This window comes from Odontesthes bonariensis, chromosome 23, assembly GCF_027942865.1.
Source record: "Odontesthes bonariensis isolate fOdoBon6 chromosome 23, fOdoBon6.hap1, whole genome shotgun sequence".
Classification (NCBI taxonomy): Eukaryota; Metazoa; Chordata; class Actinopteri; order Atheriniformes; family Atherinopsidae; genus Odontesthes; species Odontesthes bonariensis.
Genome location: NC_134528.1, coordinates 848,002 through 874,942, shown reverse-complemented (window position 1 = coordinate 874,942; position 26,941 = coordinate 848,002). Strand labels below are relative to the sequence as shown.

Genomic DNA, 26,941 nt, shown 5'->3' with positions numbered 1-26,941 from the left:
TAATCCTTTCCATAAGGTAAATGTCATTTACGATACTTATCCACTCCTGTATTGTGGGTGGATCGGGGACCAACCAACGTCTTGTAACTGCTTTTTTACCAGCGGTTATCAAAATATCAAATAAGTATTCATCAGCTTTCCTGACCTGTAAATCAAAATTTCCTAGAAATAATGTGGAAAACTGCATAGGCAAATTAGTGTTAAATAGACCACTCAATATTTTATGAAGCTCTGCCCAGAAGGATTTAACCACTGGGCATTCCCAAAAAATATGCCAGTGATTGGCTTCCCGGTGTCCACATTGCCTCCAGCAAAATGTGCCTTTTGTTTAGGTGTAATAAAGAAACGGATCATACACTTCCAACCGAACTCTCGCCAAGAATGAGAGCTGGTGCATTTCCACTGGGATTGGCAAATGTTGAGCCAATCCTCTTCAGATATTAACAGACTACCCTCTCTCTCCCATTTTTTCCTAACATAATCTGTATTGTGGGACTTTTTAGACAATAAGCCTTTATAAATTCTGGAGATGACACCCTTGTTTGATTTTCCTTGATAAGCATCAGTAAAAGATTTTGATATGGGGTCATTAAGGTCTGTTTCCTTTCTGATATTTTCAAAACGACTACGTACCTGGAGGAACCTAAAAAATTCAGTTCTGTCCAGGCTATAGTCTTCCTTCAGCCTATCAAAGCTTTTAAATTGTTCCTTTTCTGTAAGAGAATAGTATGTCGTTATCCCTTTCGAGATCCATGATTTAAATCCTTTATCTATTGCGTTAGCCTTAAACTCCGGATCGTAAGCACACCATTGAATTATTTGTAACTTGCTACTTAATTTGTACTCATCTTTTATCATATTCCAGATTTTTAACTGCACTTTGATCCATGGGTTCTGTATCTTATCTACAAGTCCTCCCAAATGTTTGTGAGGTAGTGCTGCTTGTATTGGAGGATCAACTAGACTTGAGAGTTCTACATCTTTCCATCTAGCTTGAAAGGATGCGTTACACAAATTAATTAGGGGTCTAATCTGAGCTGCATAAAAATAATCTTTAAAATTAGGTAGTGACATTCCCCCTTGCTCTTTTGGGAGTTGTAATGTCTTAAATCTAACCCTGGGTTTTTTACCCTGCCAAATAAATCTGGAAATAATCTTATTCAGTTCAGAAAATTGTTTTGGGGAAATTTCTACAGGGAGTGCCTGAAATAAATCGAGATATCGTGGGAGAATATTCATTCTTACAGAATCAATTCTGTGACTAAGACTAAGAAAAGAAATTGAGTTCCATCTGTGTATGTCGTCTTTAATTTTCGTTAAGAGGGGGCCATAATTTATCTCTGCCAGTGTTTGAATTCTTTTCGGCAGGTTTATTCCGAGATATTTTAACGATTTTTGATCCCAGTTAATGTGAAATTTCTCTGTAAGTTGCTTTGTGGGTTGATAGTTAATGGTCAAAATTTGGGTCTTTTGTATATTTAATTTATATCCTGAATAATTACCAAATTTTTCTAGGACGGTCATTAGTTTGGGGAGTGAATTAGGAGTGTTACTTAAATAAACCAGCACGTCATCGGTGTATAGCGCCACCTTGTGGTCTTCTCCGTTAATGCAGATGCCTTTAATATTCTGAGTCTGTCTTATCCACAAGGCTAGGGGCTCTATATAAAGTGCAAATAACAGGGGTGAGATTGGACATCCCTGTCTCGAGCCCCGTTCCAGTGTAATGGTATCGGAAAGGTATCCATTTATTTTTATCCGAGCCGATGGTTTGTTATATAAAGTACGGATCCCTCCAATAAAAATGTTGTCCAAGCCAAATCTTTCTAAAACTTTGTATAAGAAAGGCCAACTTACCGAGTCAAAGGCCTTCTCGGCGTCTATACTAACTAAACAGGCTTCAATATTATTCTTTTGGATATGATGTAATACATGTAATGATCGCCTAATGTTATCGTGAGTCTGTCTTTGTGAAATAAATCCGGTCTGATCGTTGTGTATAAGCTGAGGAAGAACTTTGTCCAGTCTTCGGGCGAGGACGGCTGCATAAAGTTTGTAGTCAACATTCAACACCGAGATGGGCCTGTATGAACCACAGTCTAATTTATTTTTTCCCTCCTTAGGAATAACGGAAATCACCGCCTCATTCCAAGATGGGGGCATTTTAGCATCTGTTAATGTGGTATTACAAGCTCGGAGAAGGATTGGCATTAGCTCAGCTTTAAATGCCTTGTACCACTCTGAGCAGTAGCCGTCCGGGCCAGGTGATTTGTTTGATTTTAGGGTAGAGATGGCCTTAGTTAGCTCTATCTCAGTTATAGGGGCTGTTAATAATTCGTTTTGTTCTTGAGATATAGATGGTAAATTAAGAGATTTTAAAAAGTCATCAATTTGCTGATCACCTTCCAATTGGGGTTGTGTATACAAGCGCTTATAGTATTTTCTGAAAGTTCTTTGTATTTCTTCTTGTTTGTACTCTATAGTGTTAGAGTCTATATCCCTTATTTTATATATCGTGTTGTCTGCTCGTTGCTTTTGCAATTTTCTTGCCAGGATTTTAAGTGATTTTGCTCCAGACTCATAATAAGTTTGCCTTGTGAATAACATCTTTTTTTCAATTTCCTGTGTATATATTAGATTTATTTAATTTCTAACTGCTTTTATTTTAGTTAGTATTTCTGGTTTTTGTTCTCTTTTATGTTGTGTCTCAAGATTTTTCAATTCTTTATTAAGATCTATCAATCTTAGTTGTTTTTGTTTCTTTTCATAGGCACAGAATGATATTATTCTCCCTCTAATAACAGCTTTTAAAGTATCCCATACTGTAGCTGAATCAACCTCGCCGTTATCATTTTCCTCGAGAAATCTTTTTATTTCTTCTCTCATTTGGGTTTTAAATCTCGGATTATTTAGGATACTTGTATTCAACCTCCACAAAGTTCTACCCGGGTTATCAATAATATCTACAGTGCAGGAGAGGGGGGCATGGTCAGATAGATCAATGCATCCAATATCACAATCGCGAATTCAATAACGGTCTCTCTTTAATATAAAAAAATAATCTATCCTGGAATAAGCATCATGTGGATGTGAATAAAAAGTATAGTCACGGCCGGATGGATAGAAGTCTCTCCACAAATCCAAAATGCCAAGCTCTGTCATTAAGGCATTAATTTTCCTATATAACAGCGTAGTAGCTATGTTTTTAGATGAATCCTGTTTTGGATTGAGACGGATATTAAAATCACCTCCACATATGACAACCCCTGTGTCCTTCATCATCAAGTCAAATATGTTTCTATAAAAAGCAAAATTACTTCCAGGGGGAGCATAAACATTACAAATTGTTATAATTACATCATGTATTTTCCCTGCGACTACTACATATCGCCCTTCCTTGTCAGATGTCTCTGAGACCTGTTCAAATGGTATTTGTTGTGAAATCAAGGTTACTACACCCCTCCTGTGACCTGATTTATAAGATGAGTAGTATACCCTTGAAAAACCCATTCTTTTAAATTTTTCGTGTTCTAGTGGGGTGAGGTGCGTCTCTTGTAATACCACAATCTGCGCATTCTCCCTTTTCATTTTTGTTAGTATCTGCCTCCTCTTAGCTGGATTTAAAATCCGTTTTAAACATTTTTAATGACTTTTAATTTATAAATAAACAGCAAGGCTTTTACTTTGAAAATCCCGACAGGCGTTACTAACAGCTGGCAGCTTCATGTTGTTTGTCTGCAGTTTACTTTCACTTTGCAGGCCGTGTGTTTTCTGGCTGCGACGGCAGGAACAAACTGGAAGGATGGAATCTTCTCTGGCTTTACTGCTTTGTGGATTCATTTTCCCCACAGCTGGTGCAGGTAAACCTTCACGTTCAGTGTGTTTGGGTTGTTTTTCCCTTCCCAAAGTAAAGCTTCAGCAGAGAGCTGACAGACACAGAGAACCTGGAAACCAGTCTGTCCCGTCTGCTGCTCTAACTGACCAATGAGCGACAGGCAGCTGAGTTTTATAAAAGCTGTAATGAAGTAGTTAGTTTGTAAATGTTTGAAGCAGCCTGTTAACACAGCTGCATCGACTGTATATAGATTAGGGCTGGGCAGCGATTAAAACTTTTAATCTAATTGATCACATGATTTCCCTGATTAATCACGATTAATCGCATTTGTACGCAGAATCCAAAAATGAATCCAAAAGTAGCGTATAGCTTTTAGCATTTAGCTTTATTTTAAATGTGCTGCCATATGAATGAAAGTGCCATAACATTTGTTGTGCAAACACACTTTTAACATCAGCATCTTTCTGTAGTTTTTATGTAGAAGCCTCGCTCCACTGTCTGTTTCCTTGAATGACTTGCTGCTATCAGTAGAGCTGTAACAAAATCTGGGTTATCCGGTTTTCAACCCGGATAAATACGTCACCCGGGCAGACCGGATGGGGGCATACATTTGATCCGCCTTAAAAAAAAAAAAAAAAAAAAAAGATCCGCCCAAGTCGAGCCAGACGGCATTTCATTATGTCAACAAATGGCAGTTACAACGCTCTTGCACCTTAGTCGTGAGAGAAATGATGAAACCGGAATATATATCCCTCTTTAGTTGCCTACTAGGCTACAGTCATTCTCTAGCATGGTGTTCAGTCACGAACACACAGTCACACACTGAGTGAAACGAAACCTAACTCCCGCCCCGTTTGTCACGAGCCCGTTTTACAAAATAAAAGCCTGTGAGCAACAGACTTTTACAGAATAAAAGCCTGTGAGCAACAGACTTTTACAAAATAAAAGCCTGTGAGCGACAGACTTTTACAAAATAAAAGCCTGTGAGCAGCAGACTTTTACAAAATAAAAGCCTGTGAGCAGCAGACTTTTACAAAATAAAAGCCTGTGAGCAACAGACTTTTACAATAATAAAATAACTAATAAAACAGGGGCGGTCGGTGGCGTAGTGGGCTGAGCAGGCGCCCCATGTACAGAGGCTATAGTCCTCGCTGCAGCTGGCTCGAGTCCCGCATGGGATGGCCCTGTGCTGCATGTTGTTCCCCCTCTCTCTGCCCCCTGCTTCCTGTCTCTCTGAACTTTCCATTAAAGACACAAAAGCCCCAAAAAAAAGTATTATTATTTAAAAATAAAAAAATAAAACCTGCGTTAATGCGCGATAAAATATTTATTGGCGTTAAATAATTAACGAGTTAACGCGCCCAGCCTTACTATATATATATAATAGGAGACTCTTTCTTTGTGTTTTCTTCCTCCAGCTGTGCATGAAGGGACCATGTTCTATGGCTGCTTCCAGTCTGGAGACGGTCAGGTGCAGCTCCACTGGGATGGAGACCAGGTCATTTATGCTGACTTTAAGAGGAAACGGGCAGTCTGGACGGCGCCCCTGCTGGAGGAGCTGGAGGAGCAGATGTCTTATGGGTTTTACATGGTTGCTCTGGTGAGCAAGGAGCGGGCCTGTAAACAATATCTTGGCAAAGCTGTGCAGAAGGACAAGAGTCCAACGAGGGAAAAAGGTAACGAGGCTTTACTGCAGGAGGGGGTGGGGTTGCATGAAGGAAGGTCCAAAGTTCTGCGCTTCAGGAAGAATGAAGTTTGGACAGAAAAGTGAGACCTCGGTGAAGAGTACCACCTTCTTTCCTGAACCTAGAACCCAAACTAGATAACTGAGTCCTACTGCAGCCACCAGTATGAACACCCTGCAAATCTGTACAAAACGACCTGAAATCATCAGTTATTTATCGCAGGAATCAGGGTCACACGGACTTTCACACCATACTGTTATTGTGAAGTATTTTAAAACTTGTTCTCACTCAAGATGCCTCATTTAAGAGTTTACAAAGTTTTCCTGAGAATATTTTAAACACTTAAAAAGAGAGCATTTCTCATATCAAATACAACCCCTTAAAGCTGCAGTCTGCAGGATTTGTTGTTGTCATACGTAAAGTCCTAATTTTTGGCATTTTAAGAGTTTGCATGATCTATCAGAACGCTTGAAGTTGAAAACGGTGACCTCCGTAGTCGCAAAATGCAAGAAATGCTTATTTTTTAACCGAAAAATAAAAAGTTATTCAACTTCCTGTCCCGCCCCATCAAAACACATGAGAACTCGTGCACGTCTACGTGCACGCCAGATGCGCGTACACGACTCCTCATTCATCAACTCACCTGTCATTTGCGATCATGGAAGACACAGTAAGTAGACTAGCCCGTAATGAAGTTCAATAGTCTAGATAAATAAGCGTGGGGACGAGCCTACCTTGTATCGCGCGTGCACAATCGGTGATTGACAGGCAGCAGAGCCCAGCTCGTAACCTGATTGGTTACCTTTTACCGGTCCGGTCTGCAGTTTTGTAAACAAACCTGCTGGCTTTGGAGGGACCTAGCGGGACATATAGGGGACCTAGAGAACTCATTTTTTTTGTATTGGGGTATTTAATGTACTACTTTCAGAATCCCCGGACAGTTCCAGGCATTATGCTTGAAAAAGAGTTGCAGACTGCAGCTTTAACGCCTGAATTTATATAGCTGTATATAAAAAAATGTTTTGTGTGTGTTTTAGCCTTTAAGTAGATGGTAAATAATGCTGAGATTATTAATTTCACTTTTGCACAAAAATTAAATAGAACTTTTGGTATGTTGCAAATTTTTTTCTGGTGTTTAAATGGTTTTATAATTCACGGGTCAAAAATGACCCATAAGACAATCTTTGTACCCTAGTGGTGTACAGCCCACATGGAAACATAAACAAAAATAAAGTCTGACTTTTTCTAATGATGGGGTCCCTTTAGGAAAAGTCAGAACATTTCAAGTTGGAAAAAGATAGTTTAAGGTATTTTTTCTACAGCTAAACATGGTGGTGGCTCACTTTGGACCCGCGAGACAACAGGAGGGTTAAAGACCAGAAACTGCATGACAAAGAGTGGACCGAACACCGCTCAGTCCGCTCTTTGGTTCTGAATGGCTGACATCTTAACCGTGGGAATGTCCTGATGAATCTTGGTTTCTCGTGTAAAGCTCCAACAGTACTGGTGTACTCCATGGAGGAGGTGGAGGAGGGAAAGGAGAACACGTTCTACTGCTACATCAGGAGCTTCTACCCTCCTTCCATCAACGTCACCTGGACCGTGAACGGCGTTCCGGTGACAGAGGGAGGGACACTCGGCAACCTCTCACCTGAGATGGACGGGAGCTTCAGTCTGCTGGCGGGCCTCTCCGTCCGTCCACAGCCAGCTGACGTGCTGCGATGCAGCGTCCAGCATCGGGCCCTCGGCAGGCCGCTGGTCGCAGAATGGGGTGAGATTATTCTGAAGCTTATGAAGCAGTGGCGTAGCCAGAAAAAAAAATACTAGGTGTTCCCAAGAAAATACTGGTGTTCTTTTTTTTTTTTTTTCAAATGTATTAACTCCAAAATAATACATTAACCATGTATTTTAACAGAGAACAAATGCAACCGCTGCAAATCATAAAGTGACACAGTGCCCAGAGATGAAGAACACATCATAGCCCGTGTGCGCATACTCATGGAGCCATACTATTACGCATGGTTAACAAAGCCATTTAATCAGCATCTGAACCACACCACTGTTGGGTTAAGAACGGAACTTATTTGCTGCTATATTTGCGCTGCAACTGAATTCACAGGGCAAGGCGGCGTGGCTTGGCTTTGAATGCATCAATTATCTCATCAGAGTCCAATAGGAGGGTTTCACTTGACGTCACTTCCGTATTTTTCTAAGCGCGCGAACCTAAGTGGTGGGCAACCTGAGTTGGAGCCCATTGAAAACACTGTGTTTTGTCTGCCGCTTTTTTGCCCAAAATGCCTCAGTTTTGTGCCGTTTTTGGATGTTGCAATCGGTCTAACCGAGAGAAGGGAGAGGGTTACTACCGGTTAGAGGTGAGAAATGGAAAAAACTCACAGAACAACGCCGCAAAAAGTGGATAGCTAACCTACGTTTACAGACTGGAGGAGCTGAATCTGCAAATGCTCGTGTCTGCGGTGACCACTTCGTCAAAGGTATGTGGGAAATCTAACAGTTTTGTAGTAGTGCAGTAAAGTATTATGTTGTTAAATGCCAATCAACAGTAATGTAATACGGGCTCCGTTTGGGCTTTGTTTTGAAGGCTGCCCCAGCGCGTTGTTGGCTACTGAGTCAGTGGACTGGGCTCCGACGTCAGTATTTGGATATTTGGATCTTACCATTTTATCAAAACACAAACATTTTTGATTGTTATTTGAGTGCCAACATTCACAGGTCGGCATTCAACATGTTACGTTCTGCTTTACTGCCCAGCCCTGCACTGAACACTGCATTTTCCATTGGGATAATGCACCATAAACAACACAGAAAACAAACTTACCCTGGCGAACACCAAAACACAATCATTCTGTAGACGTTTTACTCCGAGTTTGCTGATCCATCCGCTGTGGTAATACTTGTATGCCTCCAAACGTTTGTGGGCCTTCATCTGTTGCTTGGTGTAGTAAGACGTCTGGAGAACCAGGTAGCTCGTCATGTCCACAGCCTCTATTTTCGGCAAATCGTTCTGGTCTTGCGAAAATTCAGACATTTTCATTAAGTATGGGTCACGCCCAATGTATTTCTCAACTAATGCCAAATACCTTTCCCTATATGCCGGCTCCAAACCACTACAATATTCACTCATCTCCATATTCTCCATGTTGTTGCTATGCTGTAGTCAAGCGTCCAGCCCACCAATTTAAATTCGCGCGCTCCCGTGATGACGTAACTGAAACCCAGCCAGGGGCGTCTGTAGCTTGAGCAAACATTCGGGGCTGTAGCCCAGACATGAAAATAATTTTTAACGGGGGTCAGGGGGTTTTTCCCCCGGGATTTTTTTTAAAAAAAGGGGGTGTTAAAATGAAAATTTAACACAGTTCATGACCAGCTGCTTAACATGTTGAATGCCGAGCTGTGAATGTTGGCATTCATGTTTTGATAAAATGCCGAGATCCATATATCCAAATGCTGACATTGTGTCTTTGTTACGGTGCGTTCACACCAAACGCGATGAGAATATTCGCACCGCCTTCATCGCGCGATTGTTGCCGCAGGTGTAAATTAAATTCCATCGCCTCAAACGCCTCTTTCGCACGAGTAAAAAACGAGTAAATAGCTCAAGGGGCTATCCATGGCTGATCGCGTCCTTGTACCTGCTGTGGCAGTCCGAGATTCGTCTGAAACGCACACGCCGTCGTGTCTGGGTCAGTGACATCATCCGGTGGTGCCTTCAGCTCGGACAATTTCATCGCCTTCTCCAGGAGTTCCGTCTGGATGACGGCCGCCTCCAGCGGCACCCCAGGCCCACCAGGACCCAGCCCGACGACCCGCTCGGGAGGACCGGCGCCTGCAGCCGGCGTCCCGCCGAGAGATCACGGCACCGATCCTCCCGAGCAGGCCACCAAACTGGGTCCCGGCGAGCCCGAAACACCGCTGGAAGCGGCCGCCACGGGAGGATCGGTGCCGTGATCTCTCGGCGGGACGCCGGCTGCAGGCGCTCCGCAGCTGGGCCGCGGCTCCGTTTCAGCTGCGGGGCGCCTGTGGCATGGTGTCCTGCCGAGAGATCGCGGCGCCGGTCCTCCCGAGCGGGTCGTCGGGCTGGGTCCTGGTGGGCCTGGGGTGCCGCTGGAGGCGGCCGTCATCCAGACGGAACTCCTGGAGAAGGCGGTGATTTAATTTTTTTATTTTATTTAGTCAGGGACCATGTGCAAAGTACATTAATTACAAAGTAAAGAGATGACCTGCACCAGATTGTAGCTTAGAAGCTAATTTCCATCTGCAGTCCCATCTGCATGTCACAGACAGCGCCTGTCCATCTGTCTCCACGTCACTGTCGTCCAGAATCTCAACGCTGATAGGCTGTCTGGCGCGAATATTTCGCCAAAGTTTGATTTTTTGAACTCGCGCGAATCGCATATTTTCACTCGCGCGGCGGCCACCGCATCACCTCACCGCCTCACCGCTCCTCACCGCTCCTCACCGCTCCTCACCGCTCCTCACCGCTCCTCACCGCGCCTCACCGCTCCTCACCGCTCCTCACCGCGCCTCACCGCTCCTCACCGCTCCTCACCGCTCCTCACCGCGCCTCACCGCTCCTCACCGCGCCTCACCGCGCCTCACCGCTCCTCACCGCTCCTCACCGCTCCTCACCGCGCCTCACCGCTCCTCACCGCGCCTCACCGCTCCTCACCGCGCCTCACCGCTCCTCACCGCTCCTCACCGCTCCTCACCGCTCCTCACCGCGCCTCACCGCTCCTCACCGCTCCTCACCGCTCCTCACCGCTCCTCACCGCGCCTCACCGCTCCTCACCGCTCCTTACCGCTCCTCACCGCTCCTCACCGCTCCTCACCGCACCACACCGCTCCTCACCGCACCTCACCGCTCCTCACCGCTCCTCACCGCACCGCCTCACCGCGCCTCACCGCTCCTTACCGCTCCTCACCGCTCCTCACCGCGCCTCACCGCTCCTCACCGCTCCTTACCGCTCCTCACCGCTCCTCACCGTGCCTCACCGCTCCTCACCGCGCCTCACCGCTCCTCACCGCTCCTCACCGCTCCTTACCGCTCCTCACCGCTCCTCACCGCTCCTTACCGCTCCTCACCGCTCCTCACCGCGCCTCACCGCTCCTCACCGCTCCTTACCGCTCCTCACCGCTCCTCACCGCACCTCACCGCTCCTCACCGCACCTCACCGCACCTCACCGCTCCTCACCGCGCCTCACCGCTCCTCACCGCTCCTCACCGCTCCTTACCGCTCCTCACCGCTCCTCACCGCTCCTCACCGCACCTCACCGCTCCTCACCGCACCTCACCGCTCCTCACCGCTCCTCACCGCCTCACCGCTCCTCACCGCTCCTCACCGCGCCTCACCGCACCTCACCGCTCCTCACCGCTCCTCACCGCGCCTCACCGCTCCTCACCACACCTCACCGCTCCTCACCGCTCCTCACCGCTCCTCACCGCACCTCACCGCTCCTCACCGCTCCTCACCGCTCCTCACCGCGCCTCACCGCGCCTCACCGCGCCTCACCGATCCTCACCGCTCCTCACCGCTCCTCACCGCACCGCCTCACCGCGCCTCACCGCTCCTCACCGCTCCTCACTGCACCGCCTCACCGCTCCTCACCGCTCCTCACCGCTCCTCACCGCTCCTCACCGCTCCTCACCGCTCCTCACCGCTCCTTACCGCTCCTCACCGCTCCTCACCGCTCCTCACCGCTCCTTACCGCTCCTCACCGCTCCTCACCGCGCCTCACCGCTCCTCACCGCGCCTCACCGCTCCTCACCGCACCGCCTCACCGCGCCTCACCGCTCCTCACCGCTCCTTACCGCTCCTCACCGCTCCTCACCGCTCCTCACCGCCTCACCGCTCCTCACCGCGCCTCACCGCTCCTCATCGCGCCTCACCGCTCCTCACCGCTCCTCACCGCACCGCCTCACCGCTCCTCACCGCACCGCCTCACCGCTCCTCACCACTCCTCACCGCTCCTCACCGCACCGCCTCACCGCTCCTCACCGCTCCTCACCGCACCGCCTCACCGCTCCTCACCACTCCTCACCGCGCCTCACCGCTCCTCACCGCTCCTCACCGCACCTCACCGCTCCTCACCGCTCCTCACCGCTCCTTACCGCTCCTCACCGCTCCTCACCGCTCCTCACCGCTCCTTACCGCTCCTCACCGCTCCTCACCGCGCCTCACCGCTCCTCACCGCACCGCCTCACCGCGCCTCACCGCTCCTCACCGCTCCTCACCGCACCGCCTCACCGCGCCTCACCGCTCCTCACCGCTCCTTACCGCTCCTCACCGCTCCTCACCGCTCCTCACCGCTCCTCACCGCCTCACCGCTCCTCACCGCGCCTCACCGCTCCTCACCGCGCCTCACCGCTCCTCACCCCACCGCCTCACCGCTCCTCACCGCGCCTCACCGCTCCTCACCGCTCCTCACCGCACCGCCTCACCGCTCCTCACCACTCCTCACCGCTCCTCACCGCTCCTCACCGCACCGCCTCACCGCTCCTCACCACTCCTCACCGCGCCTCACCGCTCCTCACCACTCCTCACCGCTCCTCACCGCTCCTCACCACTCCTCACCGCTCCTCACCGCTCCTCACCGCTCCTCACCGCTCCTCACCGCACCGCCTCACCGCTCCTCACCACTCCTCACCGCTCCTCACCGCACCGCCTCACCGCTCCTCACCACTCCTCACCGCTCCTCACCGCGCCTCACCGCGCCTCACCGCTCCTCACCGCTCCTCACCGCTCCTCACCGCACCTCACCGCTCCTCACCGCTCCTCACCGCGCCTCACCGCGCCTCACCGCTCCTCACCGCTCCTCACCGCTCCTCACCGCGCCTCACCGCTCCTCACCGCTCCTTACCGCTCCTCACCGCTCCTCACCGCGCCTCACCGCTCCTCACCGCTCCTCACCGCACCGCCTCACCGCGCCTCACCGCTCCTCACCGCTCCTTACCGCTCCTCACCGCTCCTCACCGCTCCTCACCGCCTCACCGCTCCTCACCGCGCCTCACCGCTCCTCACCCCACCGCCTCACCGCTCCTCACCCCACCGCCTCACCGCTCCTCACCGCGCCTCACCGCTCCTCACCGCTCCTCACCGCACCGCCTCACCGCTCCTCACCACTCCTCACCGCTCCTCACCGCACCGCCTCACCGCTCCTCACCACTCCTCACCACTCCTCACCGCTCCTCACCGCACCGCCTCACCGCTCCTCACCACTCCTCACCGCGCCTCACCGCTCCTCACCGCTCCTCACCGCTCCTCACCGCTCCTCACCGCTCCTCACCGCACCGCCTCACCGCGCCTCACCGCTCCTCACCGCGCCTCACCGCTCCTCACCGCACCGCCTCACCGCGCCTCACCGCGCCTCACCGCGCCTCACCGCTCCTCACCGCTCCTTACCGCTCCTCACCGCTCCTCACCGCTCCTTACCGCTCCTCACCGCTCCTCACCGCGCCTCACCGCTCCTCACCGCTCCTCACCGCACCGCCTCACCGCGCCTCACCGCTCCTCACCGCTCCTTACCGCTCCTCACCGCTCCTCACCGCTCCTCACCGCCTCACCGCTCCTCACCGCGCCTCACCGCTCCTCACCGCGCCTCACCGCTCCTCACCCCACCGCCTCACCGCTCCTCACCCCACCGCCTCACCGCTCCTCACCGCGCCTCACCGCTCCTCACCGCTCCTCACCGCACCGCCTCACCGCTCCTCACCACTGCTCACCACTCCTCACCGCTCCTCACCGCACCGCCTCACCGCTCCTCACCACTCCTCACCGCGCCTCACCGCTCCTCACCGCTCCTCACCGCTCCTCACCGCTCCTCACCGTGCCTCACCGCTCCTCACCGTGCCTCACCGCTCCTCACCGCGCCTCACCGCTCCTCACCGCTCCTTACCGCTCCTCACCGCTCCTCACCGCTCCTCACCGCGCCTCACCGCTCCTCACCGCTCCTCACCGCGCCTCACCGCTCCTCACCGCTCCTCACCCCGCCGCCTCACCGCACCGCCTCACCGCTCCTCACCGCGCCTCACCGCGCCTCACCGCTCCTCACCGCACCGCCTCACCGCACCGCCTCACCGCTCCTCACCGCTCCTCACCGCTCCTCACCGCACCGCCTCACCGCACCGCCTCACCGCTCCTCACCGCGCCTCACCGCTCCTCACCCCGCCGCCTCACCGCTCCTCACCGCTCCTCACCGCGCCTCACCGCTCCTCACCGCTCCTCACCCCGCCGCCTCACCGCACCGCCTCACCGCTCCTCACCGCGCCTCACCGCGCCTCACCGCTCCTCACCGCACCGCCTCACCGCACCGCCTCACCGCTCCTCACCGCTCCTCACCGCTCCTCACCGCACCGCCTCACCGCACCGCCTCACCGCTCCTCACCGCGCCTCACCGCTCCTCACCCCGCCGCCTCACCGCTCCTCACCGCACCGCCTCACCGCACCGCCTCACCGCTCCTCACCGCGCCTCACCGCGCCTCACCGCTCCTCACCGCTCCTCACCGCGCCTCACCGCTCCTCACCGCTCCTCACCGCTCCTCACCGCGCCTCACCGCGCCTCACCGCTCCTCACCGCTCCTCACCGCTCCTCACCGCGCCTCACCGCGCCTCACCGCACCGCCTCACCGCTCCTCACCGCTCCTCACCGCTCCTCACCGCGCCTCACCGCGCCTCACCGCACTGCCTCACCGCTCCTCACCGCTCCTCACCGCTCCTCACCGCTCCTCACCGCTCCTCACCGCACCGCCTCACCGCGCCTCACCGCTCCTCACCGCTCCTCACCGCGCCTCACCGATCCTCACCGCTCCTCACCGCTCCTCACCGCACCGCCTCACCGCGCCTCACCGCTCCTCACCGCTCCTCACTGCACCGCCTCACCGCTCCTCACCGCTCCTCACCGCTCCTTACCGCTCCTCACCGCTCCTCACCGCTCCTTACCGCTCCTCACCGCTCCTCACCGCGCCTCACCGCTCCTCACCGCGCCTCACCGCTCCTCACCGCTCCTCACCGCACCGCCTCACCGCTCCTCACCGCTCCTTACCGCTCCTCACCGCTCCTCACCGCTCCTTACCGCTCCTCACCGCTCCTCACCGCTCCTCACCGCTCCTCACCGCCTCACCGCTCCTCACCGCGCATCACCGCTCCTCACCCCACCGCCTCACCGCTCCTCACCGCGCCTCACCGCTCCTCACCGCTCCTCACCGCAGCGCCTCACCGCTCCTCACCACTCCTCACCGCTCCTCACCGCACCGCCTCACCGCTCCTCACCGCTCCTCACCACTCCTCACCGCTCCTCACCGCTCCTCACCGCACCGCCTCACCGCACCGCCTCACCGCTCCTCACCGCCTCACCGCTCCTCACCGCTCCTCACCGCGCCTCACCGCGCCTCACCGCTCCTCACCGCCTCACCGCTCCTCACCGCTCCTCACCGCTCCTCACCGCGCCTCACCGCGCCTCACCGCGCCTCACCGCACCGCCTCACCGCTCCTCACCGCTCCTCACCGCTCCTCACCGCTCCTCACCGCGCCTCACCGCGCCTCACCGCACTGCCTCACCGCTCCTCACCGCTCCTCACCGCTCCTCACCGCTCCTCACCGCTCCTCACCGCACCGCCTCACCGCGCCTCACCGCTCCTCACCGCTCCTCACCGCGCCTCACCGATCCTCACCGCTCCTCACCGCTCCTCACCGCACCGCCTCACCGCGCCTCACCGCTCCTCACCGCTCCTCACTGCACCGCCTCACCGCTCCTCACCGCTCCTCACCGCTCCTTACCGCTCCTCACCGCTCCTCACCGCTCCTTACCGCTCCTCACCGCTCCTCACCGCGCCTCACCGCTCCTCACCGCGCCTCACCGCTCCTCACCGCTCCTCACCGCACCGCCTCACCGCTCCTCACCGCTCCTTACCGCTCCTCACCGCTCCTCACCGCTCCTTACCGCTCCTCACCGCTCCTCACCGCTCCTCACCGCTCCTCACCGCCTCACCGCTCCTCACCGCGCCTCACCGCTCCTCACCGCGCCTCACCGCTCCTCACCCCACCGCCTCACCGCTCCTCACCGCTCCTCACCGCTCCTCACCGCTCCTCACCGCACCGCCTCACCGCTCCTCACCACTCCTCACCGCTCCTCACCGCACCGCCTCACCGCTCCTCACCGCTCCTCACCACTCCTCACCGCTCCTCACCGCTCCTCACCGCTCCTCACCGCACCGCCTCACCGCACCGCCTCACCGCTCCTCACCGCCTCACCGCTCCTCACCGCACCGCCTCACCGCTCCTCACCGCCTCACCGCTCCTCACCGCACCGCCTCACCGCTCCTCACCGCGCCTCACCGCTCCTCACCGCGCCTCACCGCTCCTCACCCCACCGCCTCACCGCTCCTCACCGCTCCTCACCGCTCCTCACCGCTCCTCACCGCACCGCCTCACCGCGCCTCACCGCTCCTCACCGCTCCTCACTGCACCGCCTCACCGCTCCTCACCGCTCCTCACCGCTCCTTACCGCTCCTCACCGCTCCTCACCGCTCCTTACCGCTCCTCACCGCTCCTCACCGCGCCTCACCGCTCCTCACCGCGCCTCACCGCTCCTCACCGCTCCTCACCGCACCGCCTCACCGCTCCTCACCGCTCCTTACCGCTCCTCACCGCTCCTCACCGCTCCTTACCGCTCCTCACCGCTCCTCACCGCTCCTCACCGCTCCTCACCGCCTCACCGCTCCTCACCGCACCTCACCGCTCCTCACCGCGCCTCACCGCTCCTCACCCCACCGCCTCACCGCTCCTCACCGCGCCTCACCGCTCCTCACCGCTCCTCACCGCACCGCCTCACCGCTCCTCACCACTCCTCACCGCTCCTCACCGCACCGCCTCACCGCTCCTCACCGCTCCTCACCACTCCTCACCGCTCCTCACCGCTCCTCACCGCTCCTCACCGCACCGCCTCACCGCACCGCCTCACCGCTCCTCACCGCACCGCCTCACCGCACCGCCTCACCGCTCCTCACCGCACCGCCTCACCGCTCCTCACCGCCTCACCGCTCCTCACCGCACCGCCTCACCGCTCCTCACCGCGCCTCAGAATCCTGCGGTCTGAGCTGGTTACAAAGTTGCATGATGACAGCAGCGCCGCGGTAGTCTATCACCGCTCAAAGTGTGGTCCCGTGACGGAGCTCTCCTTCTTTTTCTTCTTCTTCGTTCTTCTTATTATTATTATTATACATATTTTTCTTTATGTAAGTCCAGAGAGATTCGGGGCTGAAGCCCGGAGATTCGGGGCTGAAGCCCCGAATGACCAGGTCTCTCGACGCGCATGAACCCAGCTATTCCTCGGTGAGCTCCTTTTCAAACATGAGCAGTGAGATGCTATTCAGTCTGTCTGTGACCATTGTGGTTCTGATCTTCGACTTAACTCTGTTAACAACCGAGAACAGACGTTCAACAGAGCAACTTGTGACTGGAAGTGTTGCCAATACACGTAGTAAGCTGCTAATTCTCGGAAACAAATCTTTATTACAGGAATCTAACACTTCCATAATGGACGACAATTGCAGTCCTCCATCCATTTTCCTTTTGAGCAATTGCTCAAACACAATGGCCCTCATTTATCAAACTTGCGTAAGACGAAAAACGTGCGTAGGTCGTGTGTACGTTCTTTTCTGCGCAAAGGTTGGCATTTATCAAATCCATCGTGAGCGCAGGAAAGATGAAATCGCCACGACAGGTCTGAGGCCGTGTACGCACTTTTCCATTTTGACTTGCGGTGACTGCAATACAGCAGCGTCACTAGTGCGTGCTCAGGAGTCGCAACAAATCCCTAGGTTAAAATTACAGACTTATCACTTTGAAGAAGGCCCATGTTTTATTTGACTTCAACATAAATATAAACATAAACGCAAATTAAATAAATTAAACAAGTACAACTCCGTAATTGGAAGAGTGATGGCTCATTATTCAACCGTGCACCCTCACACCGAACAGGAGAGGCGCTTTAACACTGCGCATTCGCGCACGCGTGCCACTGTGGAGAGGTGTATAGGACTCCTAAAGCTGGATCTGTCTCTCGGCTGCGGGGGGGAACCCTATACGCCCGAAAAGGTATGCAATGTTATTATTGCATGCGGGGATCTCCATAACATTGCCCAAAAAAATGGAGTGCCATTTCCAGATGTACATCCAGAGGACCCCGTACCCAGAGATCCCTTCCACCAGCCTGCACAGCCAAGAGCGCTCAGGAGGAGAGAGGAACGTATTCAGCGATTCTGACTTTTGGTAAGCATTCTGTTATTCAAGGAAAAAAGAAAGGAGAACAACGATTTCTTTCAGCATTTATTCTGTGACTTCAGTGTTTCATTTATGTCTTTCAATGTACTGTCGATAGATTGCATGGTGTTTGTTAAAGCCATCATCCACTTCACGATCTCTGTTTGTCTTTCTAGGACCTCTGTGGTTAACACGGCTGGCCGGTGTGGCGCTGCAGACCGGGGGGCAGAGGCAGAGGCAGACGCTTCGGATGTTGACGGGCCGCGTATACAACTGTGTTATTTAAACGTCATGGGTGTGCAGTCATTCTTACCATTCTCGAGCTCTAGCATGGGCGCATCAGTGTCAAGTTTCCCTGGCACACCGATGAGGACGTCGCTCCGATCACGCCAGCCACCCTCTCCTCCTCCTCCCCCCCCCCCCCCCCCCCCCCCCCCCCTGTTTGTGACATGCTGCGCGTAGGAGAGCTGCGACCTTCTTTTTCATATCGGACAACTTCTTCCTGATCTTACTGGAGAAACAGTAAAACATCGCTCAATTTTAGATTTAATTTAATCTGGAGTTTATCACATTTTATTGACCATCACAGTAGGGGAAAATACATAACTCGTCCGGTCTGCGATTTACATCGCCAACGCTGTTGACAGCCCTCCCAGCTGTCAACGCTGTTGACAGCGTTTCTTTGCCGCCTTTCGTCTATCCATGTCGCAAATTCTAGAGGTGCGGCCTCTCAGCCCCCTTTTGTAGAAGGCGTGGTTAGGATCATTACGATGGATTTCAGCCACCGGATTTATCAACAGCCGCTCGGTTTTACGATGGGATTGGTGTGGTACGCATGTTCTGTAAATCTCACTTGAGCCTCTGCGTACGACGAGTTCTCCGCTCATATCTACGATGCTTTCAACGACGGCTTGATAAATGAGGGCCATTCAGCTCGGATGTGTCCAACTCAATGCCATAATGCCCGGTCGCCTCCTGCAATGCATCGAGCTGGTAACATGCGTCTGGCGCAAGCACGAGGGAAGCAGCGGCCTTCGTTATTCCGTACGAGTCTCGTTGGAAACGGTTGTTCAGTCCCATCAGCTGTCTGTACATATTCCACAGTGACTGCAAATCCGAATCCCTCCTGATTGGTGCGCACCTTCCCACTGTAATGTCACGTGAGAGTATGCCAAGCCTGGCATATTTTTTAAGCCATCGTATCGCACTCCCGAAGCTTGCGTTTACAATCGGTTGCCAGGTGACGGCAAATTTTTTTTTTGGGTGTTCCAGCTATGAAACTGGGTGTTCCTGGAACCCTTTGGAACACCTGTGGCTCCGCCTATGTTATGAAGTGAAACCATTAAAGTCTTGAATCGTGATGAGCCCAAACGCTAAGACCACCTGTTGGTGTTTGGAGGGCCACACCTGGACACCTGTGCCAGCAGCACAGCCTCTCAGAACTTGGGGCTATTAATCATGAAAATTAAATTTTTTTTTTTTTTTGAAAAACCCAAAAACTTTCTTTTAATTCTGAATTAACGTCTGGAGATGAGAAAGCATTTCGATTGGACAGAGGATGCACGAGCTGGGCGAGCGAAATTTGACGTAGGGGCGTGGTCGCCAAGCTCCAGGAGCTCCCTGTACTACCGGGACAGCTGGTAATCTTCAGCCCCAATTTAGTGTCCCCAGCCGGGGTAAGTACCCTGGATCAACCTCCCTGGTCTGGAAGTAAACATGCTAACCCGGTTAGCTTACCTGGCTAGCTTAGAAAATCGAGTGGTCAAATGATAATTTGGAGTAACTTTCTTGTGCTACATCAGTTCGTGGTGCATTTTTACATCAATATATGGTATTCACAACATTTATAGTCACTTAGGCTCTTTAAATTAAGCAAAAACTATCATGTAAGAAATGGCACTGAGGTCCGCCATGTTTTTTGCCTGGAAGCTTATAGAATCTGTTTTTTTTTTTGTTTTTGTTTTTGTTTTTTTTAATGACTTTATTTCACTATACAAAATCATAGTAACAGTAGTTATGAAAGAAATAGTGTACAGTAATGAACAAAGGACATAAAATGAATGAAGAACATAGTTAAAATTACAAAAGTACAACAAAAAAAAACTGTTAGAACAGAAGAGAGAAAAAAAGGACAAAAATATAAAAAATAAATAATGATAATAAAAAGATTACACAAGTAAATGCGAGTTACAAAAATAAGTTATAGTCTTTCCAAATACCTATTGTTTTTATAGCCTTTTTGTTAATTGAATTTGAGATTGAGTCAAGATACAAATTTACATCTATTACAAAGAGATCGAATAGTGGTTTCCTGTGCATTATTTTACTTTTATGAATATGAAATTTAGCAAGCAACAAAATTAGATTGATAAGGTATGTGGGAGAGGAATTTTTCACCTTGAAATCTGTGATACCAAACAAAAAATTTTCAAAGAAAAGAAGGAAATCTGGTTGTATATAGTTGGATATTAGAGCAACAATGTCTTTCCAGAACTTCTTCGAGCATGTACAGTTCCAAAACAGATGAACAGATGTTTCTGGGTAAAGCTTACAAAAAGAACAGGAAATATCAATATCAGCTTTATATTTCTGAAGAAAGCGCTTAGTTGGATAAAATTTATGAATTAATTTAAAAGAGACTTCTTTGACTTTGTTAGTGAGAAAAAACTTGTGTGGGAGAGACCAAATTTTCTCCCAATTAACATTCTGCACAAAGGAGTTCCAATAAGTTACACAAGATGTGGATGAAACCAGATTTTCTTGGAACAAAGAACGGACTTTGGAATTAACAGCTTTTGATTGAGTTGAGAAACACAGCTTACCAACAGCGGTCTGTTTAGGGTCAAGAGGACTCATAGGCTTGATGTAAGAAAAGTCAACATGTCTGAACAACATGAGCAGACCAGATGGGAATGCATCAAAGACAATGCTATATTCTCTTGGAGTGACGGGAACCTTATATTGAGTTAGAAATTCCTCATAGCGATAAAGAAGGCCTTTATTATTAAATAGCTGACTAACTTGAATAATGCCATAATTAAACCACGTCTGAGCTTATAGAATCTGTGCTGGAAGTGCGTCGCTGGGTCTTGCGTCATCGCGTGCCCAACGAGCATGCGTGGAACGACCGGAATTGTTGTTAAAGCGGAATTAAAGTTTAATTCCGAATAGTGAAAGTGTTTACATGAACGTTAATTCTGAATGAAAAATTAGCATATAATTCTGAATTAAAAATTCAAATTCAATTCAAATTCAATTCAAATTCAAAAATACTTTATTTATCCCAGAGGGAAATTAAATGTTGATGTAGCTCAATTAAATCAAGGAGTTATTATAGATGCTGATGGCTGTGGGCAGGAAAGATTTCCTGTAGCGGTCCGTTTTGCATCCAAACTGAAGAAGCCTTTGACTGAAGAGACTCTGTTTTCCGATAACAGTCTCATGGAGAGGATGTTCAGGGTTGTCCATAATTCTCTTGACTTTATGCAAAATCCTTCTTTGCATTATTGTCTCCAGAGGTTCCACAGTCGTCCCCAGAACAGAACCAGCCTTCTTTATCAGGTTGTTGAGTCTTTTTAGGTCCCTGGTTCTGATGCTGCTGCCCCAACAGATGACGCCAGAGGAAATGACGCTCTCAACAACAGACTTGTAGAAGATCTGCAACATCTTGTTGCAAACCTTGAAGGACCTTAGCTTCCTCAAGAAGTACAGTCTGCTCTGTCCTTTCTTGTAGATGGCTTCACTGTTGTGTCTCCAGTCCAGTCTGTTGTCCACATGAACACCAAGGTATTTATATTCCTCAACCACCTCCACTTCTTCTCCCATGATGGAAACAGGGTTTGATCTGACCCTGTTTCTCCTGAAATCTACAATCATCTCCTTTGTTTTGTTCACATTCAAGATGAGATGATTGTTCCCACACCATGCCACAAAGCGGTCCACCAGCTCTCTGTACTCAGCTTCTTGTCCATCTCTGATACACCCGACAACTGCAGAGTCATCTGAATATTTCTGTAGATGACAGGAGTCTGACTTGTACTGGAAGTCTGAAGTGTACAGAGTGAAAAGGAATGGTGAGAGTACAGTCCCCTGTGGTGCTCCTGTGCTGCTGATCACCTGGTTAGACACACAATTCTTCAGTCTGACAAACTGTGGTCTGTTTGTCAGGTAGTCATTAATCCAGGTGATTGTTGAGGCCTCCACCTGAGTCTTCTGGAGTTTCAGACGAAGCAGATCAGGCTGAATTGTGTTAAATGCACTGGAGAAATCAAAGAACATGATCCTCACAGTGCTGCCTGCTTTGTCCAGATGACAGTGGGTTTGTTGAAGCAGGTGTATGATAGCATCTTCAACTCCAACTCCATGGCGATAAGCAAACTGCAGGGGGTCCTGATATGTGCTGGTTTGCTTACACAGGTGGGTCAACAGGAGTCTCTCCAGGACCTTCATGATGTGGGATGTCAGGGCAACAGGTCTGTAGTCATTGATGACTGAAGGGTGAGTTTTCTTTGGTACCGGAACCAGACAGGATGTCTTCCACAACAGTGGTACCTTCTCTTGGGTCAAGCTACGGTTGAAAAGGTGTTGCAGAATCCCACAGAGCTGCTCTGCACAGGCCTTCAGGACTCGGGGGCTGAGGGTGGGATGTCTCTTTGGCTGGGAACAGGATGGGAGGATGGTGAGCTTGTTCCTGAACTGAACCTGTTGAAGAATGTGTTCAGCTCATTTGCTCTGTCCAGACTTCCATCCATCCGATCCTCCCTCTGCTTGAGTCCTGTGATCTTCTTCATTCCTGACCACACATCTCTGATATTGTTCCTCTGCAGTTTACTCTCAAGCTTCTTTCTATACACCTCCTTGCTCTCTCTGATCTTGACTTTGAGCTGCTTCTGTATACTCCTCAGTAGCTCCCTGTCTCGCTCCCTAAAGGCTCTTTTTTTCTTGTTCAATAGTTCCTTTAGCTCACTGGTGATCCAGGGTTTGTTATTAGGGAAGCATCTCACTGTTCTGGTGGGGATGGTGTTGTCCACACAGAAGTTTATATAGTCAGTCACACACTCAGTCATGGCATTAATGTCCTCTCCATGTGGCTTACAAAGAGAAATCCAATCGGTTGCATCAAAACAACCCTGTAAGGCTTCTTCAGCTTCCTGTGACCACTTTCTAACAGTCCTTTAGCATTAGCATATAATTCTGAATTAACACCATCTTGTAAACGCAGCCACTGTGTAATATGTGTTACACAGTAGTCGTCTATAAACAAAGGTATGTTATTTCATTAAAAAGTGTTGCTTAATTAATTGGTAATCACCTCCTCTATTTTAGACAGAGTGTAGTTACTGTACTTTGGACCAGTATTGCCCCATACTGACCCGTTTTGGTATGGCTGCTGGGTATGCAGGTTTGAGTTAAATCAAGTTCAACATGCACCATGTTTTCAGAAATGCATTCTGGTGTTGAAATGTTTCATTGTGGTTCAATACCCACCTCAATTTCTAGCTATACTGCAACATCACAAGCCTAGAATGCCTTTTTTAACCGCATACGCTGGTATTCGTTTTTACAGCTAGAATCAAACATGGCCAGTTTCTTTCAGTCAATCTTAAGTGCTATACCAAGATGGAAATGATCTGTGTTTTCGTGAATAACACTATAGACATAAGGAAAAAATGAAAACATTATCTAAAATGTGTCACTTGATACTAATGGTCATACACAGACTATGAAATGTTTGAATAATGTGTCAATATTAGGCCTACGTTACGTAACATATGCAGTATGTTGTCCACCCCCCCACCCCGTTGGAACAGGAAAAAAAAAGTTCAGGCTCAGGATTTTTTTTCACTATCACCCCTGCTCTCCCCAGTGGGCCACTCTGGAGTACAAGAGAGTCCAGCTTTAGTTTCCCTTTTCCAGGCAAGGGGACTTTCACACCTGGTTCCGCTCAATCTGAGACTTTGAATCACTCTTAAGCCTGATTTATGGTCGGTGACGCAAGACGCAACGCAAGCCCTTGCGCGGTTGCAAGCCCCCCCTTGCGTGCTTGCGTGTGTCACCTCAATTTTCTAAACTTTACGCAAGACGCGAACGCAAGCCACTATCTACATCACATCCGGCGGCGTGTTCATCTTCCGGTTTCATGCCCTAATAAAAGACCGCTGTTTTGAAACATAGACATGTTATAGACATATTATGTCTATGGCTGTGTTCGAAACCGCCTACTTCTCCTACTATTCCTACTAGTCCTACTTTTTTAAGTTCCCGGATGCATACTAGATTCACCGAAATGTTGAGTATTCATCATGAGGTTACTTGTCACACTCAAACTACCCAAGATGCAACGTAACGTGACGTCGCCCATCGCCATTTGAACGGTCAAATTCCGTTAACGGGAGTAGAGCAGTCAAAACGGCGAAACCGGAAGTGCGTTGCTCACTGTGGCTAGCTTTAACGCCGAATTCGTGGGAACAAAATTGTAAATAGCCGGTATTTTGTCAGATTTTCAACACCTTGGGGGTCTCAATGACTACTTTCTCGCCTGAAAATGTTTCAAATGTTGCTAAAGTTATATATTTACAGAGTTTATAGCTTAAGCAAAATCAGCTTTTCAGGCCTGCTGATTTCGGCTCGGGCAGGAGTGAAGTGCACTGTGTGTAAACGCTCTGCATACTGTCTGATCGATGAGTATGCCGTTTTCAAGTATGTAGTATGTAGTAGGCGGTTTCGAACACAGCCTTTGTTTTCAAATCCCAAGGTAGAAAGCGAAGAAGAAGAAGAAGAAGCATGAATCCACTCGAAGAGAGACTTGCCGAAGAGGTCCTGGCGGTGAATTTCCTTTCATTGTAGTAGGCTTGTCATTGAAAAAACCCGCTGCTCCACCTACTGTCCTGGCGGTGAATCGCCACGCAGCACACGCAACCGCCGACAAAGCAAAATTAAGCATAAATGTCTCGAGCCATTAACACAAGTGCAAGACGCAAGTGCAAGGGCAGTTAAAAGAAGTATAACTCAGCCTTTAGGCTATGTACACACATAGCCGGGTATTTTTAAAACCGAATATTTCCCCCCTTCCGTTTATAAAATAATTTGTATCCACATTACCTCGTTTTCGGAAGAAAAAAAACTTCCACACATAACCGAACATCTGCATTTTCAATCACATTCATAAGCATCCAAACCTGTAGATGGCAGTGTCCCGGTCTGATCCAAAACCGGCGTCGGCGATTTCGGCGAAGAACATGCCCATGTGGAGTTGTTATGAGGGGGTAAATCACCGACCGCAATGTTAACCGTCGCCTGTGCTCTTGGAGCAGTTGTTGGGCGTGTAAAATCAAGGCAGTAAACAGCGCCTGCACAATAATAACCACCACAGTTCTCAAGACATCCATGCTTCTCCAGTAAACAAAGGTCGCACTTTTGACGTCAGAGCAGATTTGTTGTTGTTTTGGCGCATATTGTGATGTTCGAAAACGCAAAACTCCGGTTATCTCTGTCTACACGCAAATGCATAAACAGAGTTTTCAAAAATCTTCACTTTGCCCGGAGTTTTTAAAAACATTCGTTTGTGATGCGTTTTCATGTGGATGACAGGTCCAAACGTAGAAAAATATATTCGTTTTAGCAGATACCCGGCTACGTGTAGATGGGGCCTTAGTCTGACCCCTCTCCTGAGACCAGCTTGCCATGGGAGACCCTACCAGGGGCTGATGTCCCTGACAACACAGCTCTCAGGATCATGGGTACACTGAGACCCCTCCACCACATTAAGGTGGCGAAGGGCATGTTCAAAGAGTTTGAAAGTAAGTCTGTGTGTTGTTGTTGAACCTGCTGAGGTCTAATTCCTGAAACACCGTTTCCTCTGCCCCAGCTCTTCCTGCCAGGTCGGAGGCTTCTGGAGCAGCGTGGGCGTGCCTCTCTGTGGGACTCCTCTGCCTCCTCTCTGGAGTCATCATCTTCATCATGGCTGCCAACGACTGCCCACGACAGCAGCTGTCTGACTGCTTTGGGGCTGCGTACCACAGGGCTGCCAGCTGACATCATGTGATTCGCGTCATATTTACCGGTCTTTTGGTTCCCTGGACTGATGTTTGGATTGGATCTGGTTTGGTTCTCAGCTGATCTTTGTTTCTGGTTTGTCTGTTTACTTTGGGTTTCAATTCAATTCAATTCATTTTTATTTATATAGCGCCAAATACAACAAATGTCATCTCAAGGCACTTAGATAGTAAGTCCAATTCAAGCCAATTGGAATTCAATTAATTAATAATAATCATAATTCATAAAATAATCCAATTCGTTCATATAGAGCCAATTCAAAAACAATTTCCTAGCTAAGGAAACCAACAGATTGCACTGAAAACTTTTTCTTTTTCGGTCCAATCTCCCGGCCTGAGCGTGCCTGAGGCGACTGTGGAGAGAAACGACTCCCTTTTAACAGGAAGAAACCTCTGGCAGAACCAGACTCAGGAAGGGTGGCCATCCGCCTCCACCAGCTGGGGTTTGAGAAGACAGGTTTCTCTGCTGTTTCCGGCCATCGTCCCTTGATGTTGAGATGGGAAATTCTCAATCTGCCCAGATGGTTTTAAAAGTCTGTTGACTTTTCGCTGACCCCACTCATCCTGTGATCCTTTTGTTGGTCACTTAAGGGAAGCAGGTTCTAAATTCATCAGGAGGAGGTTATATGGTTGACACTTCCTGGGCAGTTTAGCTCAAGGGATCGTAAAGGGGCTACCTCGTAAACTTCTTATCTTATATCTTGAGAAGAGTGAGGGGACCATTTGTTCTTTGAAGATAACCCCCCGCTTGGAGTATATAAATGAATGTGTGTGATTGTAATCTTGGCTCACTGTGCTGACCGTTCAGACAGGAGACTGTTCAAATGCTGTTTGCCTTTGAATAAAACTTAAAGAAAGACAAAATCTGGATTTTCTCTTATTATTGAGTAACTTCTTATCCACTTTGATTAAAAAAAATCCACAACAATGTCCTCAGTCATCACGTCACTCCCACATCACTCCCAGCATGTATGCTCCTTGGTTTTCTTTGCTCTCCATCAGTGATGCTCCTTTCATAGATGTTCACAGTTTAAATGATCTGCTCTGGCAGCACTTTTGGTTTTGTTTAAATAAAGTTTTCTTTGGATACCA

General features: G+C 50.2%; 1 protein-coding gene across 1 annotated transcript; it reads left to right on the top strand.

Moving 5' to 3' along the window:
- Positions 1–3,726: 3,726 nt before the first annotated feature.
- LOC142374620 (RLA class II histocompatibility antigen, DP alpha-1 chain-like) lies at positions 3,727–26,941 on the top strand. The gene is made up of 4 exons (XM_075458386.1): positions 3,727–3,860; positions 5,254–5,511; positions 7,013–7,291; positions 25,663–26,941. Exons 1-4 carry the CDS (start codon positions 3,803–3,805, stop codon positions 25,827–25,829), a joined length of 762 nt encoding a protein of 253 aa, XP_075314501.1. The 5' UTR covers positions 3,727–3,802; the 3' UTR covers positions 25,830–26,941.

Bases quoted from the DNA above. Each gene is read 5' to 3' on its own strand.
- LOC142374620 (XM_075458386.1), top strand. From the start codon at position 3,803: ATGGAATCTTCTCTGGCTTTACTGCTTTGTGGATTCATTTTCCCCACA. The intron at 3,861-5,253 runs GTAAACCTTCAC...TTCTTCCTCCAG, and splicing joins TTTCCCCACAGCTGGTGCAG to CTGTGCATGAAGGGACCATG. The intron at 5,512-7,012 runs GTAACGAGGCTT...TCTCGTGTAAAG, and splicing joins GAGTCCAACGAGGGAAAAAG to CTCCAACAGTACTGGTGTAC.